Here is a 21,418-nt window from a genome sequence, read left to right on the forward strand (position 1 = left end):
GTTGGCACGGGCGCGGGACCCTGGAGCCTAGGCGCGTTGCCGACACGGACGCCCGGCCGGGTCCGGCTCTAGAGTGTAGTGCTGACCGCGGTCCACGACGATATTTTTCAGCCTTGGTGCGCGCCAGGTGATGGCGGGGTGAGGTTTGAACGTTTGAACCATGCATACCAGGGCGGCGGCCGCGCGGATGGAGGGAGAGCGCACTACTTAGTGCGGGTGTTACTACAACACCGACCGCGTCTTGCACAGGGATCCAAACACCAGTCGAGAAGAAAGGCGTCGATAGAGCCTCGCCCTTGTCTGCCCCCCTCGCATCAGCCGACAGTGCGAGACCGACATACGCCCACCGTGCGTACCAAAGCCAGTGCATGGCATCCTCCGCAGTCTACGCAAGAAAACGTCATATTGCTCGGTGATATCGATACAGGGTGATGTCGTCGCGTGCTGCCGTATATAACCATTCTATCCGAAAGAAGAGACCAAACGCGACGAAAGCGGCGGAAAGTGGGAGGGGAGGGGAGGGGAAGGAGGTCGTGCAAAAACGCCCGAGTATAAGTAACGAACACTGCACGGCCTGCTTTTTGAGGTCCGCGGGGAGCCTCTTCTGGTCTACCGGGAGACGGACAGCCCGCTCGTTAAAAGTCGTAAAGGGTTCGTGAAGGTTCCGTGCGTGCGCAGAATACATATATGTATGTGAATCTAGCACCGCACGCACCTCGCATGGGGTGCTCACGAGCTCCGCGCGTCCGACGTGTCCTTCTCGGGGAGGAGCGTCGCGACGAAGAGCGCGACGCACGTGACGAGCGCGAGGACGAGGTAGACGAAGTGGCCGCCCATAAGGTGGTGCTCCTTGTCGATCGAGAGCGAGAAGAGCGAGTTGGCGGTCGCGGGCCCGACGGCGCGCATGACGGAGACCATCATCTGCGCCATGCCGTTCACCGTGCCGAGCGAGGCCCGGTTCGGCGACGAGGAGGTGATGAAGATGAACACGCAGCCTGCGGTATGCGCCCGTCCTCAGTCGCGGCGGAAGAGGCTCGGACTCGGAAAGGAGCACGCACCGTACGAGAAGTTGATGATGATGGACAGCAGGGCCTGGCCTAAAGCGAGCGCCCAGACACGGTCGCTGAGGCCCTCGACGCGCGCGAGCGCGTTGATGAACGGGAACATGGCGAACACGGGCACGACGCTCGCGATGCCGGTCATGTACACGCGCTTCGTGCCGAAGCGGTCGTGGATCCGGCGGAAGAGGAAGATCTGCAGCCCCCCGTTGATGATCCCGTACACGGAGAGGATGTACCCGATCGCCTGCGGGTCCATCCCGAGCCCCCCGAGCGCGATCGGGGTCGAGTAGAACACCGGCTGGAGGGCGCGCAGGCTGATGTCGACGACGGCGAGGAACGCGTAGTTGCCGGCCGCGATGAGCACCTTGGGCGTCAGCAGGCGGCCCACGGGCAGGGGGCGCTCCGCGTCGTCGTCTGCCGTGGCCTTGATCGTCAACGCTGGGGCCGCGTTCTGCTCGACAGCGGCTTCGCGCGGCGCCCTGCGCAGGAGCTCACGGACCGACACTGGGCTTCTCACCGTCTAGAGGTGAGACGAGGCGATGATCAGGGACCGCGTCTCTTCCCCCCACGAAGGCGGGTGGAGCGACGCACCTCTTTGAGGAAGAAGAAGGTCGTGAGGCACGCGCAGAGCGAGAATGTCGCGGGGATAGCGCATGCGAGGAAGTACGGATACGCTTTGAAGAACTCGGATTCTCCGAACACTGAAGGATACCGCTCCGCGGGCCGAGAGAGCGAGCCGCCGATAATGGGACTGCAATGGCGAGTGAGCCTCAAATCGGGGGGATCTGCGCATATACGCACCCCAAAGTCGCCCCGGTAGACCAAGCGATTGGCATGAAAGCGTACGCCTGTGCAATGTTGCTTGGGTCCGTGATCTCGGCGAGCATGCTCTTCATGACCCCGATGTTGCCGTTAAGGGCGCCATTCAGACTACGACTGCTGGAGAATGAGCGGGGAGAGGCGGAGAGGGAAGAGTTCGTACTACGGACCTGACCACAGCACCCCAGAATGTCTTCGAGAGCCCGAAGCAATACATGGAGAGCGAGAGACCCATCAAACCTGTCATGATCACGGGCTTGCGCCCAATGTGATCTGATATCCTACTCCAGTGCAAGACGGTAAGCGCTTGGGTTGCAAAGAAGATAGATTGCTACAGAGGTTGTGTCAGAAATCGAGCATCAGCAACATAGACGGTCAAGAAGCCATTAGAGCAGCGTGGGCGCATCATGCACGGTGCATAACGCGCGCATATAGCCACTGTGGCCCGCCGCGAACGCCGTACAAACGCGCGAGCGCGCAAGAAGAACGATGGAAGATTACGGACCATGACGCCGACGTAGTAAGCCACCTTCGTTTCGTCTCCGTGCGTGATCCCAATGTTCCGGATGAGCTGCGCCCCGAGTGAGCGGAAAGGTGACACGCGAAGGAAAACGCCGCTGCGTTCGCACCTCAGGAGCAAAAGGATAGATGACTTGGCTCGTGAGCGGCTCCGCGAGCTGGAGGATGAGAATGATGGTGAACTGCCCCCAAGGGATGGTCGAGGGCTTGTTGCGATGCTGCTCTCCGGCGAGCAGCGGAGTCTCTTCGTCCGAGTCTCGGGGTCGTCCTGCAGAGGTCATCGTGGAGGGCGTGGGGAGGAAGGAAGGGGGGGCGCGGGGGCGGGAGGAAGGAAGAGGGAAGGGGCGGGGCGCAATCCGCGGCGGCTTGGACGGTTATACAGAGGCAGACGGGCAGGTCGGCATGACTCAAGGGAAGGCGCAGATTACCTAAATGAACGCCAGTTTCGTCGATGGCTCCCGCCGTCGCGCTGGCCCTGGGTGAAGGTCCCGCCGCGTTTGCCGGAGTGCCGCACTGGGGGCGCGCGGGCTGAGTCGCTTCGGTAGCAAGCTCCGTGGATGAGGGAGATCAGCATGTTATTCAGGTGGGCATTGTCGAGTGTCGGGAGAGGGAGGAGGAGAGGGAGGGTGCGAGTGAGTCAATCTCGCACTTCACGTGTCTTGTTGGGCGAGACACACGCTGACGTTATAGCCCATCAGAGGTTCTGCTCGTGTCCTCCAATCTTTGCTTGCAGTGGCTCGAAGCCGGCTGGCGGCCTCCCATCGGTCCGACGGTCCGACTGCATGGCGCTTAGGCGAGCGCTCTAGCACTGGCAGCTCGCACTTGTCCCGCACATCGACGCTCGTCCGCTCAGTCAGCAATCGCTGAGCAACCATATGCCACGGTATGTCTTTTGCGTTTTGAAACTTTTCAGGGGTTGACCCCTTGTCGTTCTGGAACTTGTCCCAGAGCTGCGAAAGCTCAATACTCATCATCCCTGTGTCCGAATGGCAATCTCTCCATTCTGCCCAACAGCTCATGGCGTCCACTCTTTGGCAGTGCCCCCAACCTTCATGCTGCACTCAGAACCCACCGGATGTGGACCGCCGGGGGGAGCTTGAGATGATTTGAATGCAGGTTCGGCTGCAATACTTATGAATCGCGTGTCCTTCGACCGCTTCAAGATGGTCGGTGATGGCCACCGCGAAGAGTGGTTTATGGTTCGTCCCGGCAGCTTTTTGCAGCACGGGCAGAAGCGGGTTGACCAGCGGTGTTGCAGGCTTCTCGGCGGCAGGTCTGGGAACACGTCAGGATTCCTGTGCCGGCCCTTTCACGAACTTGTATGAGGTTTACGAACTTCGAGCGATAGGCAGTCGCGTAGCAAGCCCCCTCCGGCACCTTTTCTCCTCCCCGCTTCCCTGCCATGTCCCCACCTCTCGGCGTCGCTTCCAAACCGCGCCTCCTGACGTCAGCAGTGCAGTAGACCGCTGCCGCCGGCTATGCTTCCTTCTCCGGAGGCCCACCGTCCGGCGTTTCAACACCTTCGACTTCCTCGCCTGCGAAATGCTCTCATGCACACGGCCGTTTTGGTTTTCTCGCGCCGGTGAGAACAAGAAAGTATCCCCCGACCTCCGCCTGCGTGCTCACCGCCGATCGAGAAGCGCACGTACTAGGTTCTTCGGGGCGCGCCCAGGCGCTCCGGAATGTCCCGCGGAGCACTCCTCCGGGGAGCGACCAAGTTGATAATCAAGCTAGCGGCAGGTATAGATATCGTCGAAGGTCCACAGGCCGTCATATAATGCCACTTACGACTGCCGAAAAAGATAGGTGAGTCCCGCGACAGATCCCTACCATTGGTCGAACCGCCCCACCGCAATCTTGCCTCAAAAGAAGCATATTGACCGTTTGTCCAGGCACGCCAGCACCAGGAGGTTAGATCGCACTCCTCAGTTTGGCGGGCGAACACAAAGGGGCTCCGACGCGGTTCGTGGTCCCCGCCGACGGGGTTATGGGTGTCGTCCGGCCCCATGAGCTGTGCGCGCGAGGCCACCGCCTCCCGCTTTCAGATCGACGGGCTGTACCTCGTGGGCCGTGTTGCTCGAGGCAATCACCGTGACCCCTAGGCCTCAACGTTCAACACTTCACTCAACGCAGGGCACCTGACGATCGGTTGGCCCCCTACCGAGCACCGAGCACCTCGGGGTGATGCTTCCGCGTTTGTGGGTCCCCCGGGCCGTCGCCCCACCACCTCCGTCAGCGTCCCGCACGACCCACACGGGTTTCGACAGCCTCGACAGATCCTGACGGCCCCCGACTGTGGCGCATCGCGCTGACCCCCGTTCGGTACTTTGGATCTTTCCCAGGGGCTCGCCACAGGCCCCCGCCCGAATCGTTTCGCGCGCGCGCGCCGGGACAACGCGTCGAGGCTTTCGCCAAACGGCGGAGGCCTTGGGATTCTACCCTGCCTTGCGGCTCGAGGCCGCGGGCGCGTCCGGGCTCCGTCGTTTCACCTCCCCGGGGGACGCCAGAAGGCGGATCGGAAGACGTGTCGAGACCGTCGCTCGCGTGGTGCACAGTCAATGTCCGTCTCTCCTCGAACGGGTTTACGACGTGCTCGATTTCCTGGATCCACAGAGGGGCTGTGTACGAGCTAGGACGAGCGGGATGGCGAAAGGGGCGGCGGAGAGGGGGATATCGTAGATTGGCAGGACGGAACGTGGCTGTGGCTCGCGAGCTGGACATGGTTTTCCCCACGTCCTCGACTGGGCTCGCACGCGCCGTCCGCGTGCACGGTCGGAGAGGAGGGATGCCAGACCGGGCGGCATGCCGCGATCAGTGCGGGCGGCAGAGGCGCAGGGTCCGGGCGGCAAGCGTGGATAGAAGCACCTCAGATGACGTACACTTGGCGCCCGCGCGCCCCAGGAAGCCAGCCGATCGCTGCTTCCTCCACAACATCGAATATTGATCTCGCCTCGAATACTTGCGCGAGCGGGAGTCGCTCCGACCTGCACGCGCGGGGGACAAGCTCTCGTCACAGACCCTTACGCTCGTGCCCGGTGCGCTCGGGGACGATACGGCGTCCGGCGCTCGCCCTCACTTCCCGACGGCGCGCAGCGCGAGAGAACAACGTCGTGCGCGCTACGGGCCGGCCCAGAGGCTTCGTAGGCACGTCCCAGCCAGCCAGACGAGGTGCGAGGCTCTGGCTGGCGCGCGCGCGAGATCCGATGCACCGGGGGTGCAGTCAACGGGACGACATCCGACCGATGGACGTTGCGGGTGATTCCTGCGGTCGAATTTGACGGGTCACATCCGGTCGCGCATCCTGACGGTTTACCCGGCAGGGGGAAAAGCGGTGCAGCAAAATACGAGGCTGAAATTCGAGCGGGTGGCTGCCGTCGGATATTGAATATTGAATATTGAATTCTACTCGCTAAACACGCCAGGCCACACCCGGCGCTCCCCTCGTGTGTGCACCTGCGAGATGGCAAAGCGTAGTGGGTGCGTTCGTGCGGCACGCAATCGCTTACATGAAGTTGGTCCGATCCGACGTCGGCTCGACCGATCGCGCGCTATCGTGGCCCTCTGACCGCGAGGGCTGGCACTTGATTCTGGCTCTTGTCGCAGACGTGAAGTGAGTCGCTTGCTAATCTGCGTGTGCTTACTGGGGTAAACGCGTATGTCTGCTTGCTCGTCGTCGTGCAGATGGAGGGCGCGACGCCCAATTTCCGGCAGACTTCAGCGAGAGGGAACTCACCGACGCTAACGGCGCGCGCGGGCCGCCCCGCCGAGGACCGGCCGGCTGGCCGGGGGGTCGCCGGAAGCTCCGGGGCGGGCGGCTAGAGAGTGGCCGAGTCCGCGCCGGGACACGGCAGCTGTGCGAGCTGGCCTTCGTCCTACTCTCCGCCTCTTGCGCGCGGCAAGCGGGCGTGGATGGCGGGGGCGACCTGGTGCGGTATATTGATCAGGCTAGTCGCGGCGAGCAGTGCCGCCAGTCAATATCCCGTTGGCCGGCCATCAGCCCTGGAGAGCCGCCGACCGGTAGCGACGATGGTCCAGCATCAGCCATGCACACGCGCCTTCGTCTTCGCGCTATAATACCGCCCGCTTCTCTTCTCCTCCTCTCCTCCTCCCCTCCCCTCTCCCCAGTCGTCTGCGCCCTCTCCCGACGCTCCGACGCCCCCGTCTCCCCCCCCCCTCTCCTCCGTCTCTTCCCCCAACGCGCACCCCAAGACTGCATACCGGCCCATAATTCCTCGCCCTCTTCAAGGCCCCCAGCCCCTTTCTGCTTTCCTCCGGTCCTCCTCCCCTCGCTTGCTCCCGCCAAAACACGCCCCCCAGCCCCGATGGCGTGCACTCTCTCATCCACCGCCACCCTCTTCGCCGAGTCTTCCTCGTCCGCATGCCGGAATACGATCACCATCCCGCTGAACATGACCCCCGCACGGACATTCAAGAGATCTCTGTCGCGCGCCTCCCCCCGCGCCGCTCCCTCACCCGCACCGCGAGCGTCGTCTGGCGCGGAGTCCGTGCCCCCCCACATCTCGCTCGCGACATGGCACATGTCGTCCTACTACGAGTCCTTCCCGTGCGCGATCCCCTCCGATCAGCTGCTCGCCTGCCTCCAGGGCTCCCCGTCCTCGACGCCGTCCTCCCCCGCGTCGCCGCGCCAGTTCGGGCTGCCGCCGTCGACGGACGACGTGCTGCTCTCGCCGCGGGGACTGAAGGGCAAGGGCGTCGCGCTCGGGGCGGACGAGGACGAGGAGATGGAGGACGCCCCGAGGACACGCGCGAAGCAGCAGCTCTCGCCCATCGGCGCGCAGCGGCCCAGCTTCGAGCCCACGTCCCGCCCGAGTCCGACAGGCACCTTCCCCACCGTCCAGATTCAGTTGCCAGGACGGCCGGGCCCCGGCCCGGTCCGACGACCCTCCCCTCCCGCCTCCCGCGCTTCTGCCCCCTTCCCCGCCCCCAAGGCTGCAGCAGTCTCTGCCGCCCCGCCAGGATGCCGTCCGCACACCGTCTCCTCCGTCTCACCCTCGTCTAGTCCGCTCGCGGCCGAGCGCCAGCCGGCTCCCTTTCTGCCGCCTGGTCTGCGGTCACCAGATGCGCCGCACGTGACCGCGGACGGCTTTCGCGTGCAACGTCCGCCACATGTACCGAGGGGCGATGAGCAGGCGAGCGACCTTGACGCGTTCGAGCGTCGCTTCGTCGCCTTGCCTCGCGACCGTGCCAGCATCCCCACCGCCCGCCGCAGGCGGGGGCCTTACGCGCGCAAGATCAAGGAGCACGAATCAACCGGCCCTGGCACGCAGTTTGGGTGAGTAACCCTCTCCCTCCCTCTCGTCCCCATGTGGGCGGGCGCGGCTGTGTCTTTGATTGCAGGCGCGCGCGCTCGGCTCGCCCCGTCGCTACGCTACCTCCCCCTTGCTTACAACACGGCCATCATTTGCTGCCGTGAGCGCTTGATGTGCTTTCCGTGCCCCTTGCCTTTCGGATGCGTTTCCGCCTTCTATCGTCTCTTCCACGTGCCCGAATGAGATGTGCTGACTGACCCGTCTCTCCCCCCGTGCCTCATCCGCGCCTCCGACCGACGCTCGCACTCGAAATCGGCTCGTCTCGTACTAGGCCGCTCCCCTGTGCCTCCTTCTACACCGTCGACTGCCGCTGTGGGTACTGTGCGCGGCGCCGAAGGGCGGGCGCGCTCCTCCAGGCGCGCATGACTCACACTGTCATCGGCCGCCGCTTCGCAGAGCTCCGGCACGACGACGCCCAGTGGCAGTATGAGGAGCCCAAGGGCCGCATCCGAGCTCTCCACGCCGGGCTCCTTATCAAGAAGCAGCGCGTCGCCGGCGGGTGGCCGTGAGCCTGCTGCGCCGTGGACGGATTCTGTTTTGCTCCTTCGTTCGCGGATGTCTTCTCTCTCGATCACAGATGTTGGTTGGACATTTGGGCTGTTGATTGTTTCCTGCTGCTCTTCCCTTGACCGTGACTCGATGGACACTCCCCTTGTTTGTTTTCTCTTTCTCTTTCTGCTCCCCTTCCGCGTTGCTGCTATCTCGAGCCCCATCACGGACGGACATGATTCAGACTAAGACCAGACGAGAACCATACCACGAGACCCTCCATGACCCCTCACCACGCTCCTGGACGCGTTCCGCCGCTTACCTTCGCTACCCCTCACGCACGTACGGACTCTCCTGACGATACGCGCCACGACCCGCTACCCCCGCCCCGGCCTCGATATGGAACCTGACTCTCGTGATACCTAAGTAGACTAATCGCTGCAACACCCGCATCCGCACGCCTGCACCCACGACCACGCACCCATCCCGTCGCTATCGTATATATTACCTACACGCACAGATAATGGACTGCCCCGAGCGCCGCGCGTCGCCATGTACTCTTCCCCCCGTTCGCCATCGACAGTTTAAATAGTCCGTAGTCCCCCCTCCCCGCCCCCCTAGCTTCGTCGGGTGTTGTAGGCTCCATCGCTCCCGTGTCGCTGTATGTACCGCTCAAAATCGCAACCTCCCGCTCCGTACATTCCTGCCTCCCTCCACACGCGTGCGCACGTCTGTGGGACGGCGGTCGCGCCGCCCACCCTCGAAGCCCTCCTCCGCGTCCGTGTGCGTCGTACTCCTAGCGGGCGATTCGCTGACATGATCCGCCCCTCTTCGTTTCTTTTCTAGGTCTCGCGTCTCGCGTGGTGCCCTCTCGACCCTGGTGCCCTGCGGCCGGCCGGGGGTACGTGCCGTTCCCCAAGCGATTACCGCTGATTACGCTGCAACGCCAACCCCCCCCCCCCCCCCGTCTATCTTCTGAGTGCTCCGGCCTGGGGGACCCACTGCCCAAAACCGCATGCCGGGCCTCCCGGCTGCCGCCAACGGACAAAACGCGAGCCGCGCCGCTGCCGACAATCAAACTCGCCCCAGCGCGGAAGGACTGTAAGTGGCGTGCGCCGTGATGGCCTCCCCCTCAGGCCTACTCCGGACAGTGCGCCCCACCTCGGAGAAGATCCTGGTCGATGTCGGCTCCAGGCGTCGGGGGCAGGAGAAGATCGTCATATTCCCTCGACCGGCACGCGACGTCTGCGGGGCCAGGTGAATCGGGGGTAATCGATGTCCCCGCCTTCCTCCGGGCGATCGGTCAATCATTCAATCATTAGCTCTTGAGAGCCTGAGACTCGAGTGACGACTCACGAGCCTTCGCCGTTCGTGCGTCTTTCTTTGATGTTCGGAGCACTAACTGCCCGATCGACCCTGCAGGCATCGACGCCGCCGGGCCGGGGTGACCTGCGGATCAAGCGTGCTCCTCCGACGGCGCAGCGCAGCGGGTCGCGACGGCGACCGCGCCGCCGCGATCCCGAACGCCCGACGAACCTCCGTGGGGGTCCGAGCCGCGCTCGGCACGGCTCGCAGGAACGGTGTGCACGGTTCGCTGAGGTCGTCCTGAATCCAATAATCATTTCCGCTCGAGGACCCTTGACTCAAAAAAGCGGCGCCAAGGCCGCAGGCTTGTTCATTGTCCAACGAGGCACCACCCCTCGCACCCGTGTGGCAGCTCGCACGGAGCGCATACGTCGATTGGTTTGGAACGCAGGCTGGAGGATCAGCGCGCAAGGATTCGCACGGGAGACACCGCCTCGTGCGTCCACGCGCCGTCTGCGCAGTACGCACCAAGCGTGCACTCGATGCCGCCGGGCGTGGCATCAAAAGGGCCGCAGGCGGGTGCGGGACGGACGTGCGTGGGTTCCAACTTCCGAGCTCTTGAGTTCGAAAATTCAGAACGGTCTGTTCGGTGACCGAGTGTTCGCGATCTCTGTCCGCGAACCCGCGGGTCGATCGCGGTGATGATGACGGCGACGATGGTGCATCAGGAATGTCGACTCTCGAGAGCAGGTCAGAGCCTGACCTTGGCAAGAGAGAGCCGAGGGGCGAGGTGTGCCGCCGGCGGCACACTGCTGCACAGCCAAGTCCGAGTCTTACGAAGCGGTGTCTCACCACTCGAGTGCCTCGCGCGGCCACGCCGGCTGACTTGACGACTTGAGGGTGAGCTGGTCGCGAGCAGCGTGCGGTCCCTGGTGCAGCTGCGGAGCTGCAGGGGTCGGGAGGGGTCGGGGCGAGTGGCGGCAGAGCTAGGCCTGGCTACTGACTTCAAACTTGCATGCCAGGTGCAGGGTCACATGCGGGTGCAGGGTGCGAGACGCGAGACTCCCGCAGCCGGGGGGGAGGGGGGTGCTGTCGAGTTTACGACATTCTGTAGCATGCGTTAGTGTGTGGTAGCGGAGAATTACCAATGGCTCGGAGGTAGTAGTTTCTGTGGATTGAGACAAGCACTGTGCCGAGTCCCGACCAAGGTTCAAACGCTCAAATCTTCAAGCTTAACTCATGTCGTTCGCCGCGCCTTGCGACATGGGAAGTGGGAGCATATCAGAAAAGCTGCAAAGTATTAGACTGCAGAGCACTTCGTGGCCGATGAGCTACGAGCACATGGATGTATACTCTCGTAATAATCGGCTGCGATCGATCCTGGATAGTGCTGAACAGGCGCTCTAGAAGTTGCATCCCAAGCGGGTCTAGCAAGGATGCCGATGAACCCAGCTGAGAAGGACGGGCGGCTTGGGAGTAGAAGGAGCTTCTTGCACGTGGAATCTGTTGGTTCAACGCAATAGATCGGCAGCTCGCCTCATCTCCGGTCGCCTTGCGATGGTCCAGGTGCCACCGAAGCGAGGAATCACGTATACGAAGATAAGCTCATTGCTTCATTTCCGTGCAAAGGGAGATGCATACTGGGTATAGAATAAAACACTGCTCGACTGGAAGCGCCAAGCATTGACATTACCTACCTCTTCGGAATGCGCTTGTCCGCCTGTGGCTCACGCGGGGAAGCCGCATGCAGCAAGCCTGCATTTGTCCTCGACTGGAGAAGTCCAGCGAGCATTGCTAGTAAGGCTCGGCTATCAGAGATTGAGAGCGGGAACTTGAAGGGCTACCAGACCGAGACGCTCGTGGTCCTAGGTGGGAACGTCGCACGCAACGCACTAAAGCATGCGCTCCTACCGCCATCGTGCAATGCTTTTGAGTGATCCAATCGTGATTCACCGAGTCCCTGAACAGAGGAGATACTCTTACAACAACGTTTGATACCTTCCTTCGTCTGAATGGACCAGCCCCCCCGTCGTTCAGAAGATGTTGTAGTATCGTGCGAGCGGGAGCGTCACCGCGGGCTCAATGTCCATGAGCACCCCGTCCGCGCGCACCTCGTAGCTCTCCGGGTCGACCGTCATCTTCGGCGTCAGGTCGTTCCACTTCATGTCCTTTTTCGAGATCTTCCGGCAGTTGATCACCGGCTGGAACTTCTTCCTCAGCCCGTACGCCTGCACGTTCCCGCTCGAGATCGACACCTCGGACGCGAAGTGGACCGAGTTGCGCGCGGCGGACTCGGGGTGCGCGCCCCACATTGGGCGCCCGATGAACGGCTGCACGGTCGGGATCGAGGCGTTGGCGTCGCCCATCTGTGAAGTGCCCGGACGCGGGTGTTTGAGGACAAGGCGCGTTACGCAGGGCACAGGCGAAGAAGCGGAGCGAGTCAGCACGAGTCGGGCGCGAGGAGGCGGCGGTCGTTGCCCCGTAAAGGAAAATCGCGCCGACGAACCTGTGACCAAGCGATGACGCCCGACTTGAGGACCATTTCGGGCTTGCTGCCGAAGTTCTCCGGTTTCCACAGCACGAGATCGGCGAGCCGCCCGGGTGCGATCTGTCCGACGAGATGGCTTATGCCGTGAGTGATGGCGCTGTGAATCAACATGAGTCAACAAACTACGTCGTATATGGCCCCCTCAGAGGCCGAAGGACACTCAGAAGATAAGGAACAGGAGGGTCACGCACGGGTTGATCGTGTATTTAGAGATGTACCGCTTCACACGCCCGTTGTCGTTGTCATCACGATCCCCGAGCGCGGCAAGCGGTCCGCGACATTCGCGCATCTTGCTCGCGGTACGCCATGTTCGGGTGATGACCTCGCCGACGCGACCCATCGCCTGGGAGTCGGAGCTGATCATTGAGATGGCGCCTGTATCGTGAAGCACATCCTCGGCCGCCACGGTCTCCGCGCGGATGCGAGATTCTGCAAACGCCAGATCTTCAGGAATGGACTTGTCGAGGTGGTGGCAGACCATGAGCATCTGAGAGCAGGCTGTGAGTCCGAGTTGTGGCGCTAGTATCAGGCGATGCGACGTACATCAAGATGCTCGTCGAGCGTGTTGCTGGTGTACGGCCTCGTCGGGTTTGTTGAGGACGGCAGGACGTTGTCGAGGCCGCAGACGACGATGATGTCGGGAGCGTGTCCTCCGCCTACGAGTACGGATCAGCAGGCCTGTTTCCGCATCCGAGCCCTCCCAATCAGCGCACCTGCTCCTTCCGTATGGTAGGTATGAATAGTGCGCCCCCCAAACGCCTCGATGGTACCTTGAAACGGCGTCAGGCATTTCATCAAGAGCAAATCGGGGCGGAACCTACTCTCAACGAAGCCGCTTTCATTAAGCGTGTCTGTGTGGATGTTGACCTGTACGTCGTACTTATCGCCGACATCAAGCGCACTGACGATGCAAGAAGGCGTCGTGCCCCAGTCCTCGTGCAGCTTGAGCCCGGCCGCGCCAGCCTTCACGATCTCCTCGAGCCCTTTACGATCGCTGTCGTTGCCCTTGCCCGTGAACGCGAAGTTCATTGGCAGGCTATCGGTGGCCGCGAACATGTGCTCCATGTAGAAGGGGCTGGGTGTGCAGGTTGTAGCGTTTGTGCCCGAGCTCGGACCTGTTCCTCCTCCAATCATTGTTGTGACTCCGGAGGCAAGGGCTTCGGTAACCTGTTGCGGACAGATGTAATGCACGTGCGCGTCGATGGCCCCGGCGGTGACGATGAGCTTCTCGCCGGCGATTACCTCTGTCGTTGAGCCGATGACGAGGTCGGGGTGGACTCCCGACATGACGTCGGGGTTGCCTGCTTTACCAAGGGCCTTGATCTTCCCGCGTTTCACTCCGATATCAGCCTGTCGTGGAGTCAGTGTCACTGTCTTTGAGTCGCAGAAGAGAAGACAGACCTTGTAGATGCCCGACCAATCGATGATGAGACAGTTGGTGATGACAAGGTCCAGTGCTTCCCCGGCACTTCTACCTGTCGCCTGACCCATGCCCTCGCGAATACTCTTACCTGTCTTAATCGTCAGTTCCTGAAGACCTGCACCGCATGCCGCCCATACCTCCGCCGAACTTGACTTCGTCGCCATACACCGCCTGCAGCCCAATAATGCTTCAACCAATCTGTCAAGCGCAACTTCTCCCTCCACTCACCATATCGCGCTCCACGACGACCCAAAGCGCCGTGTCGCCAAGCTTGACCCGATCGCCGACAGTGGGGCCGAACATCGCGACGTACGCCTCACGCCCAATGTCCGTGTCCTCCGAGACCTCGAGCGCGCCGGGCTCGGGCGTGTGCCCGAAACCTTTCTGCACAAGCGCGGTGACGATCTGGTCAGTGCGCGCGGGGTCGAACACGCCCGTCGCGAGCCGATTGCCACCGGTGATGAGCTTCGCGCCTGCGATCGCGCAGAGCGTGACGGTCTTGGTGTCCCCGGGCTCAAAGCGGACGGCGGTCCCTGCAGCGATGTCGAGGCGCTTGCCATATGCCTTGCCGCGGTCGAATATGAGAGCCTTGTTGGTTTCGATGAAGTGGTAGTGCGAGCCGATCTGCAAGGGTGGGTGAGCATCGTACACGCAAGATGTGGCGAGGGCAGAGAGACGGAGTGACTTCTTCAACTCCACGCATCTTCTTCCCACCGCCGAAACAGGGTCACGCACCTGCACTGGCCTGTCTCCATTGTTGGTGACGCGAAGCTTGACGCGCTCACGGCCGACATTGATAGGGATCCTCCCGCCCGCGACGACGATCGCGCCGGGGGCGCGCTCGCGCGTGTATTCGGCGACGTTGGTAACGGGGAAGGCCCCCTGGCTAGGAACGGGCAAGAACGATCCGTACAACGCCGCGTCCAAGTCTCCGTCTTCGGTGCAGATAGGGTCGTGCACAGTAACGAGGAAGACACTGTCATTGTGTCATCCACGGCCGCGCATGCACAAATCGCATATAGCCACATCCAACGCGTCAGAGCGCGATACGAAGACGACGGAACGCCGTACACACCCGTCGGGGAACGTCCCCTCTACCTGGATCTCATGCAACAGCGCCGGCACGCCGGGGAGAACGTGCCGCCTTCCCAGCAACGTTTTGCCATGCTGCATGAGCTCTGCGACAGAATGCTTGCCATCACGGATGCGCTCTTGGAGCTGGGATGCGATGAGGGCTACCGCCTCGGTCTGGTTCAGTTGGCAGCCACGCGCGAGGCGCTTTTGTGCAAGGGAGCCGGCCTGGGGATTGGCAAACGCGTCATTCAGTCAGCGGACATCGCGATGCCGCAAGCGTCAGCGGCGGCACCGTGCGGGATGCGCACCTGATGAAGGAGGAGCTTCGCTTCCTCCCTGGGAGTGATACGCATGGTGAGCTGCCTGAGTCAGAAAGGGAACGCGCGGTGAGGGTGGCGGGCAGTGAGTCGGCGGGCGGCGAGGCGGTGAGAGTTTGGCGGTGAGCGCGGAGAGATGTGAGCGGGAAGGTGCTGTGCGTCCGCCACGAAGTGGTGTTGGGGAGGCACGCTACACAGCAGAAAGCTCAGAGGACATGTATTCGCAGTTCGCACAGTGCGCTCGTCGAGGGAGATAGTGGTGGGGAGATAAGATGAGTTGATGCCTCGAGGCGGCGCTTGGCGTCAGGAGGGCGAGTCGGCTGAGCTCGCCCGCCCCGTCCGTTCGTCTCGCCACGACGCATCCTGCCTTGTTCTTCACATACACCAGCCTTTATCGTCTACTCGCCCCTCTCTCGCTCATCCGTTCATCTTTGGAATGGGGCACAAGGGCCCACCAGCGCCATCGCCTGTCCACCTGGCCGGATCACACTGAAGGGACTCAATTTTCGCGACGGACCATTTTCGACACAAGCATTTTAGACCCTCGTAATGGAGGCCGCCCAGGGCGCTGGATGGTCAGAGTCGAGGGTGCTCCGTGCGCAGGTGGGGAGCATGGTCGGTCAGCGGTCTGGACCCGTAAGTGGCGGTCGATCCTTTTGTTTTTTTGTGAAACGCGGAAGGCGACATATGCATCCGCCCGTCCCCAGATCTGCGCCCTGAACCCTCGAACGCATCCATGTGGGAGTCATGGCCGTTGTCCCGACACGCGTTTGCAGCGCCGTTGGTTGGCAGATATCAGATGATCAACACACCGGAGCAAGGCGCCTGAAGTCGAAGAAAGCGACAGAGACAGCATCCGAGAATGACCGACGTCCTGCCGGAGTGGGCGCGCCAGAACAGCCTGGGACAGCGCGGGGACCGTGTCCGAGAAGGGAGAGTGCCGGACGGAACACGGCGGGGACGGCGCGGGGCTGCGGAACGTCCGAGGTTGACTCGGGCAAGGCCACCGGCAACTTTCCATCCCTAGTCACGTGTGTGGCGCGGGCGCAGGATAATACCCCTCGCGGCGGAATCCGTGCGTCCGCCCATTGTCCTACACCCGTCTCCACCTGCGCTCCGCATCCTCCCTCATAAGTCCCCCTATGTCGTGTCTCGTCGCGCTTCCGCCCTCGACCGCCTCCTACTCTGAGACACATCACTCCTTCGTCCCGCGCAAGCGCACCATGTCCTTCTCCGCCCCCGCCCCCGCCGTCAAGCTCGCTCGCACCCCCCTCCGCCGCACGGGCTCCTACCTCTCCCTGGAGGACATGCAGGCCGCCACCATCACTCCCCTCTACGGCCGTGACGGCCCAACGCAAACATACACGTCCTCGGACAGCCTCGTAATCGGCAAGTACGACGCGCGGATGCGCAAGAGGCGCGCACCCTCCGCACGGATGCCCTCCATTCACACCCCTTCCTCCTCCGTGCCCAAGCCTTCCTCCTCCCCAGTCCTCACATCCCGCCGCACGACATCCCGCCCACGCTGCTCGTCGCCTCTCTCCCCTGTGCGCCGCTCGATTCCCGAGCGGCCGTCACTGCCCATTACAAAGAAGCGTGAGCCGGACCTCTACCGCGCGGCGATTGAGGCTCGCATGCGGCTCTCCCCCCTCGGCCAGCAGGTGCTCAAGATGGGCCCGCGGGTCGCGCTCTCCGTCATCGGGGCGACAGAGGCTCTGGAGTCTCTCGTCGCCGCACACAGTGGCGACATCGAACTGCCAGAAACGACATTGGCCGCTTCGTGGGTAGACGTGGGCCCAGAGGATTGGGAGATGGTGGAGCGCAGTACGTGAACACGTTCGAGGGATGGGCCTGCGTAGCGTAGTCCAACCCGGCCGCCGCCGTTGCTGCCGCGGTGGACACGTGCTGTCGGCTTTGTGGCGAGGGGGAGCACTTCGAGTTTCTTTTTGGAGTGCGAGCGTCAGGCTCGCACGACTGTACATTATTGGTCTTTTGGTGTGCGGGGCCAGCGACGGCGACCGCTAGTATGATCTCTCTGTTCGACTACATAGTGTCTCGCGGGAACTGATACGGACCGGTTCTTGCATATTACTAGCACACGGACTTGTAGATTACGGGCCACTCCTACCTGTATTACGTTGTATCTCCAGTGTAACTCACCATGCTTACTCCATACACTCATCGTTTATCCCGGTCGTTTCTGGGTCACATCTCACCGGTCGTTTGCACTCGGAGTTCGCCATCTCCTTACGGAAGCAAAGGAGCGGGGTGACGCGTACCTCCTCGGGTTGTGAGCGCTCCGGCGACTCTGAGATCTGAGTGGCGGTGGCTTGTGTAAGTACTTGCTGAGTCGGACTACCTCCGAGAACGCCAAGCGTGTCTCCACACCAACTGTCCGCCCTTCTATCCATGTATTCTGCTTCCTTCGCGACACTGCGTATCAGCCTCAAGTTGGCCTGAAGATGGACTCTCGATGCGCCCATTCAAGAATCTCACGCCCATCCTAGGTTGCCACGCGAAAGGCCCGTTGCAAACCGGATGCCGGTAACGATCCCGAGTTCGCACATTGGCTACCGTGGACTGCGGCGGGTAAGACTACTATAAGCCGCGTCGCGCTCCGGTGGGTGTATTTGTGTTCCTGTGCGGTGCTGTCTCTGTGCACGATGTCATTGACCAGTGCCCGCAGTGGAACCAACACGGTGTGCGTGGCATCTTTCCCATGTTCCAGGAAGTGGCACCGGCACAGCAGTCTACTACCGCCACTCTCAGAAACATCACAGGGCTTCCCGTCGCTGACATGCGCAGAAATCTTGCCCGTTGTCTCTCTCCTCCCGGCTATTTTCATGGCATGGTTGCGCCATAGAGAGACTGGTGATTGGTGGATTTTGGAGAGACGGACCTCAACAAGAGTGTCACCTAATTGTAGGCCAGGTGACGCGTCGTGGCCATCGAAGCGGGACTCGATGTGTTCAAGCCTGTTTAAAGTACGTCTAGATGTGCTATGTCCTTTGCTTGCTTCATGATCCCACGTCACGGAAGGCGTTCGAGTGACTTTCAGTGTTCGACCCCGAAGTTCAGCCTCGCGCTGTGAATTCACAGGCTCGTTCCTGACACCGTTCTTGACCCCGACACGGATGCAAATCCACCAACGCGGTAGCTTCATACCCGTATCTTCACTCCGAGGCCCTGGGTGTCGGTAGATATGATTGGCCCTTCTTTCCAGACAAATGCAGCAACGAAATGGAGCAAATCTGTGGCTGCATCTTCTGCCAGGTAGCACTAGCATCATGTCTCGGTTCCGACAGATCACGTCGTAGGATCATACTCTCCGAGAGTCGGAAATTAACATGTCAAGCAACTCGAGGACCCCCGGATCACGACAGGATAGAAGCATTGAGTCGAGCGTCTTTCGTCACCATGGTGCGCCGATTTCCCTGACTCTCGGCCTTCGCGATGATTGGAACCGCAGACTTCCGAGAATCACGTTGATCTCAAAGCATCAAATCCAAATGTCAATGTCACCCGGTTACAGTACGGTGGGATTATCAGGCCTTCAGCAGTCCACTAGTTATGTGCACTAAACTTCTCCAAAATGGGTGGGTACTTTTTCTAGGAATGTTCGAATTGAGAGGAAGTCCTGTTGTGGGTATGGGTATATGCTCCAGAAGGCAAACACTGGAACCTGTCTGGAAGGCTCATACAGTGAGAACCGGTCGTACACATGCCTTCTACAGTGCCGGCGGAGTTTCGTCCAACACCGTGACGCCGATACCCTGAGGCCTGAACTTTGGCGGCACGATCGTTTTGACATTGACATGTCGTGTGAGCGTGCCGGTGCCACGACATATCGCTCGGCCGTTGATGCTGCGCTAGGGTTGAGGCTGGGTCTCGCGATACTTACAGTCGTTATCAAAGCGATAGGCCTGTTTGTTAAACGACCAAACACAGGACCTTCAAACTCAAACCAGACTCCGCCCTTACCGACTCGACGCAGACATCGCTTCTTGCGTGAAGGGGTTGCCACGACCTGGTCATGGGTAAGCGTCGTGTCATGAATTCCGCTCCGTGATATTTTTCGAATAGACCTGCCAATATGATAACGGCTGTATCCAAGTGCAGGGCTCAATTCGACGTGCGTCCGTTCAAATACTGTCTGGAGCGCTCTAGGCTGATCTCTTCAGCCTAACCTGATTTTTTCACAAACGAGCGCTTCGTTGAGCCTCTCCGAGTTGACTTCCACATCCTTCCTTGACTTGCTTCGTCACCGTCGTGTTCTTCAAAGTTCAAGAACTGTTTTTATGCCGCCTCCGCTTCCTCGCGGTAGGCATGGGCCGCCCACCGACAGCAAGAGCCTTTTTTACCCAGGACGCATACAGCCATCGTCAAACTCCCAGCAGCTTTCCTGCTTTCCTGGACAGACCAAGGACTTGCTACTGTTTACAGCAAGTCGATATCTCCGAGAATCCGCGTACCATGCACATTCGGGTCGACCCACCCGCGCATTCCACCGTACGTACCCCCTCCCTAGATCTTCCGAGTTGGCCCGCCAACATCGACGGTTTTCCCGTTCCTAGGCATGCATCGCTCATGCCTACACGCGTGGTCGCCTCGGGTACCTCTCCCCGCAACGGTCCAGAGGGAGAGGCGTACGGCATACAAGGCCTAGCGCATCGATGGGTTAGACCCAGCACGCTGGACATGACCATCAGCAGCGCTGCACCGCGCGCCTTCCGACCCTGGTGCGTGCTTAATTGCTGGCTCCGCTGTCGTCCGTCCGACCTTCTGCTTGATCGCACCCCCTCAGCCAATCTCGAGCCCACCGCCGCCCCTTCCGCGTCGACAGTGCGGCCTCCCTCTCCCCAAAGAAGCCCGTGATCCTCCCACCGCCAGGGCTTCGATGTCCAAGCGCAATTCTCGCTCGGCACGACGCGGGCTGCAGGGCGGCACGGTACGCCCACAACTGCTTCCGCGCGCGTACGTGCGAGTCGAATGATACCTCGCTCCTGGCGTCCTCGTCCCTCGCCGGTTCTCCTCCACCGCTCCCGTACCTAGCTGGCCCGGCCAAGCCTTGCTCCCCAGCTCGCTCGGGCATCGGACTGCGAATCCCGAGCTTGCCCCCGGATCTCCCGCCGCGGCGTTCGAACGAACGCACGGGTGGACGGCTCGGGGCGCAAGAATACAGCCGATGCTGGAAAGGGCCCGGGGGACACTGACGTCGTGGGGGTCGCGCGATTCGCCGGAAGACCGCCGCCGGGCCCAGGATTCACCACGACGGCGACCCTGAATCCGTCAAGACGCCGTAGTAGGACCGTCGCGGAAGCACGCGCTGCGGCCTCGTTCCGCGTCGGTAGCGAAAGAACCGCGCGGCGCGCCAGTGGTTCCATGCCGGTCGCCAGGCGATTTAGCCATTCCCAGACGCAGTGAGTGGCATTGTATGCAGCGGAGGACGGGCGAGCGGGCGATGCCCTGCGCTTGTGGCCCTGCGTTTTCCACGCGGTCGTCTCACGGACGTAGTCTGTGGGGGAGAGCGGGAGCGGAGTTGGTGGTCCACACGGCGTCGTGCCAGGTCCCGCCTCGACGTCGTGCGTCGTGCACCAACAGTCCCCGGCAAAACAGTCACGGAGGCGGCCCGCAGATGTATTGCAGCGTAGTTCCTGGTGCGCACGCACGAGCATTTATCCGCATCTTGCGGCCTGGGCCTTTCACTTCCACGCTCTTTTGCGGTCATTCGCCGACCCGACCGTTATAGACGCTTGTCTGTCTGGTTTACCGTTCGTCCTCTTCCGACGTCGTCCAAGCTTTATGACCTACGCCCAGGACGTCCATTAATCACGTCTCACGCAGGCTCAAGCTCTCTCATGACAAGACGCCGCCCGTTGAACGGGGCAAAACTAGAGCCTGCCTCGTGCCGCCTCCAAATTAATCGGCGTTCAATAGCCCCACCCACTTTTCGCCGTCATACGACCGACTTGTGGGCGCCGTGATAATGTTCGGGTGCGCACGCGCTTCGCGCTTCTAATGCTCATTTCCCCCTCATCCATCTGTCCCAACCTGTCTGGTACGGAAGGCGCAGCGAGCGACTTCGTCCAGCGCACGGTTGCCGTGCGCCTCACGTCACCCGGATTCAAGCACCTGCCACCCCCAGGGGGTGCTTGCGGAGGTTACAGTTCGCGCTCCCCTCCCTCATCTCCGCCATACGCACGGGCCTGCCGAGCAATTCCGTCTGTCACCGTCGGAATTGCCGCCGCGACTGGCGTGAGTACACCCTCGCTGGCTTGCCACCCTGAGGCCTCCCGCCGCGGCCAGCAGCACCGTGGGTCCGCGACCCGATGCTCGCCGCCAGCGTCGCGGCAGTGAAGCGCTGGCTTGGTGCCGGGACCGGGGGCCTGGACAGCAGCGGGAACCTGCGCCACCCGCCGCGCCGCGGTGGAGCCTGGGCAGCCGCTCCGAGTGTGGCCCACGCCCCGCGCTCGCGCCCTCCCGCGATCCCGACTGGCCCGCCACGCACGGCGGAGGCCGCCCCGAGAAAAGCG

The 21,418-nt window shown here is 61.9% G+C and overlaps 4 protein-coding genes across 4 annotated transcripts; 2 read left to right on the forward strand and 2 right to left on the reverse strand.

Moving 5' to 3' along the window:
- Positions 1-729: 729 nt before the first annotated feature.
- On the reverse strand, positions 730-2,680 carry BXZ73DRAFT_38369 (MFS general substrate transporter; the record flags this gene model as incomplete). The annotated part of the gene is made up of 7 exons (XM_048018175.1): positions 730-995; positions 1,059-1,581; positions 1,653-1,812; positions 1,863-1,997; positions 2,051-2,211; positions 2,386-2,451; positions 2,510-2,680. 7 exons carry the CDS (start codon positions 2,678-2,680, stop codon positions 730-732), a joined length of 1,482 nt encoding a protein of 493 aa, XP_047883269.1.
- A 4,041-nt stretch (positions 2,681-6,721) lies between these two features.
- BXZ73DRAFT_73442 (uncharacterized protein) lies at positions 6,722-8,238 on the forward strand (the record flags this gene model as incomplete). The annotated part of the gene is made up of 2 exons (XM_048021896.1): positions 6,722-7,692; positions 8,001-8,238. 2 exons carry the CDS (start codon positions 6,722-6,724, stop codon positions 8,236-8,238), a joined length of 1,209 nt encoding a protein of 402 aa, XP_047883270.1.
- Positions 8,239-11,556: 3,318 nt separating this feature from the next.
- BXZ73DRAFT_86797 (urease) lies at positions 11,557-14,921 on the reverse strand (the record flags this gene model as incomplete). Its single annotated transcript, XM_048024318.1, has 12 exons — positions 11,557-11,889; positions 12,030-12,168; positions 12,263-12,558; positions 12,615-12,727; positions 12,785-12,841; positions 12,893-13,421; positions 13,473-13,609; positions 13,632-13,665; positions 13,723-14,118; positions 14,230-14,470; positions 14,570-14,793; positions 14,877-14,921. 12 exons carry the CDS (start codon positions 14,919-14,921, stop codon positions 11,557-11,559), a joined length of 2,544 nt encoding a protein of 847 aa, XP_047883271.1.
- A 1,187-nt stretch (positions 14,922-16,108) lies between these two features.
- On the forward strand, positions 16,109-16,717 carry BXZ73DRAFT_38128 (uncharacterized protein; the record flags this gene model as incomplete). Its single annotated transcript, XM_048018126.1, has 1 exon — positions 16,109-16,717. One exon carries the CDS (start codon positions 16,109-16,111, stop codon positions 16,715-16,717), a length of 609 nt encoding a protein of 202 aa, XP_047883272.1.
- Between the last annotated feature and the right edge of the window lie 4,701 nt (positions 16,718-21,418).

This window comes from Epithele typhae, assembly GCF_022376455.1.
Source record: "Epithele typhae strain CBS 203.58 chromosome Unknown BXZ73scaffold_2, whole genome shotgun sequence".
Lineage (NCBI taxonomy): Eukaryota > Fungi > Basidiomycota > Agaricomycetes > Polyporales > Epitheliaceae > Epithele > Epithele typhae.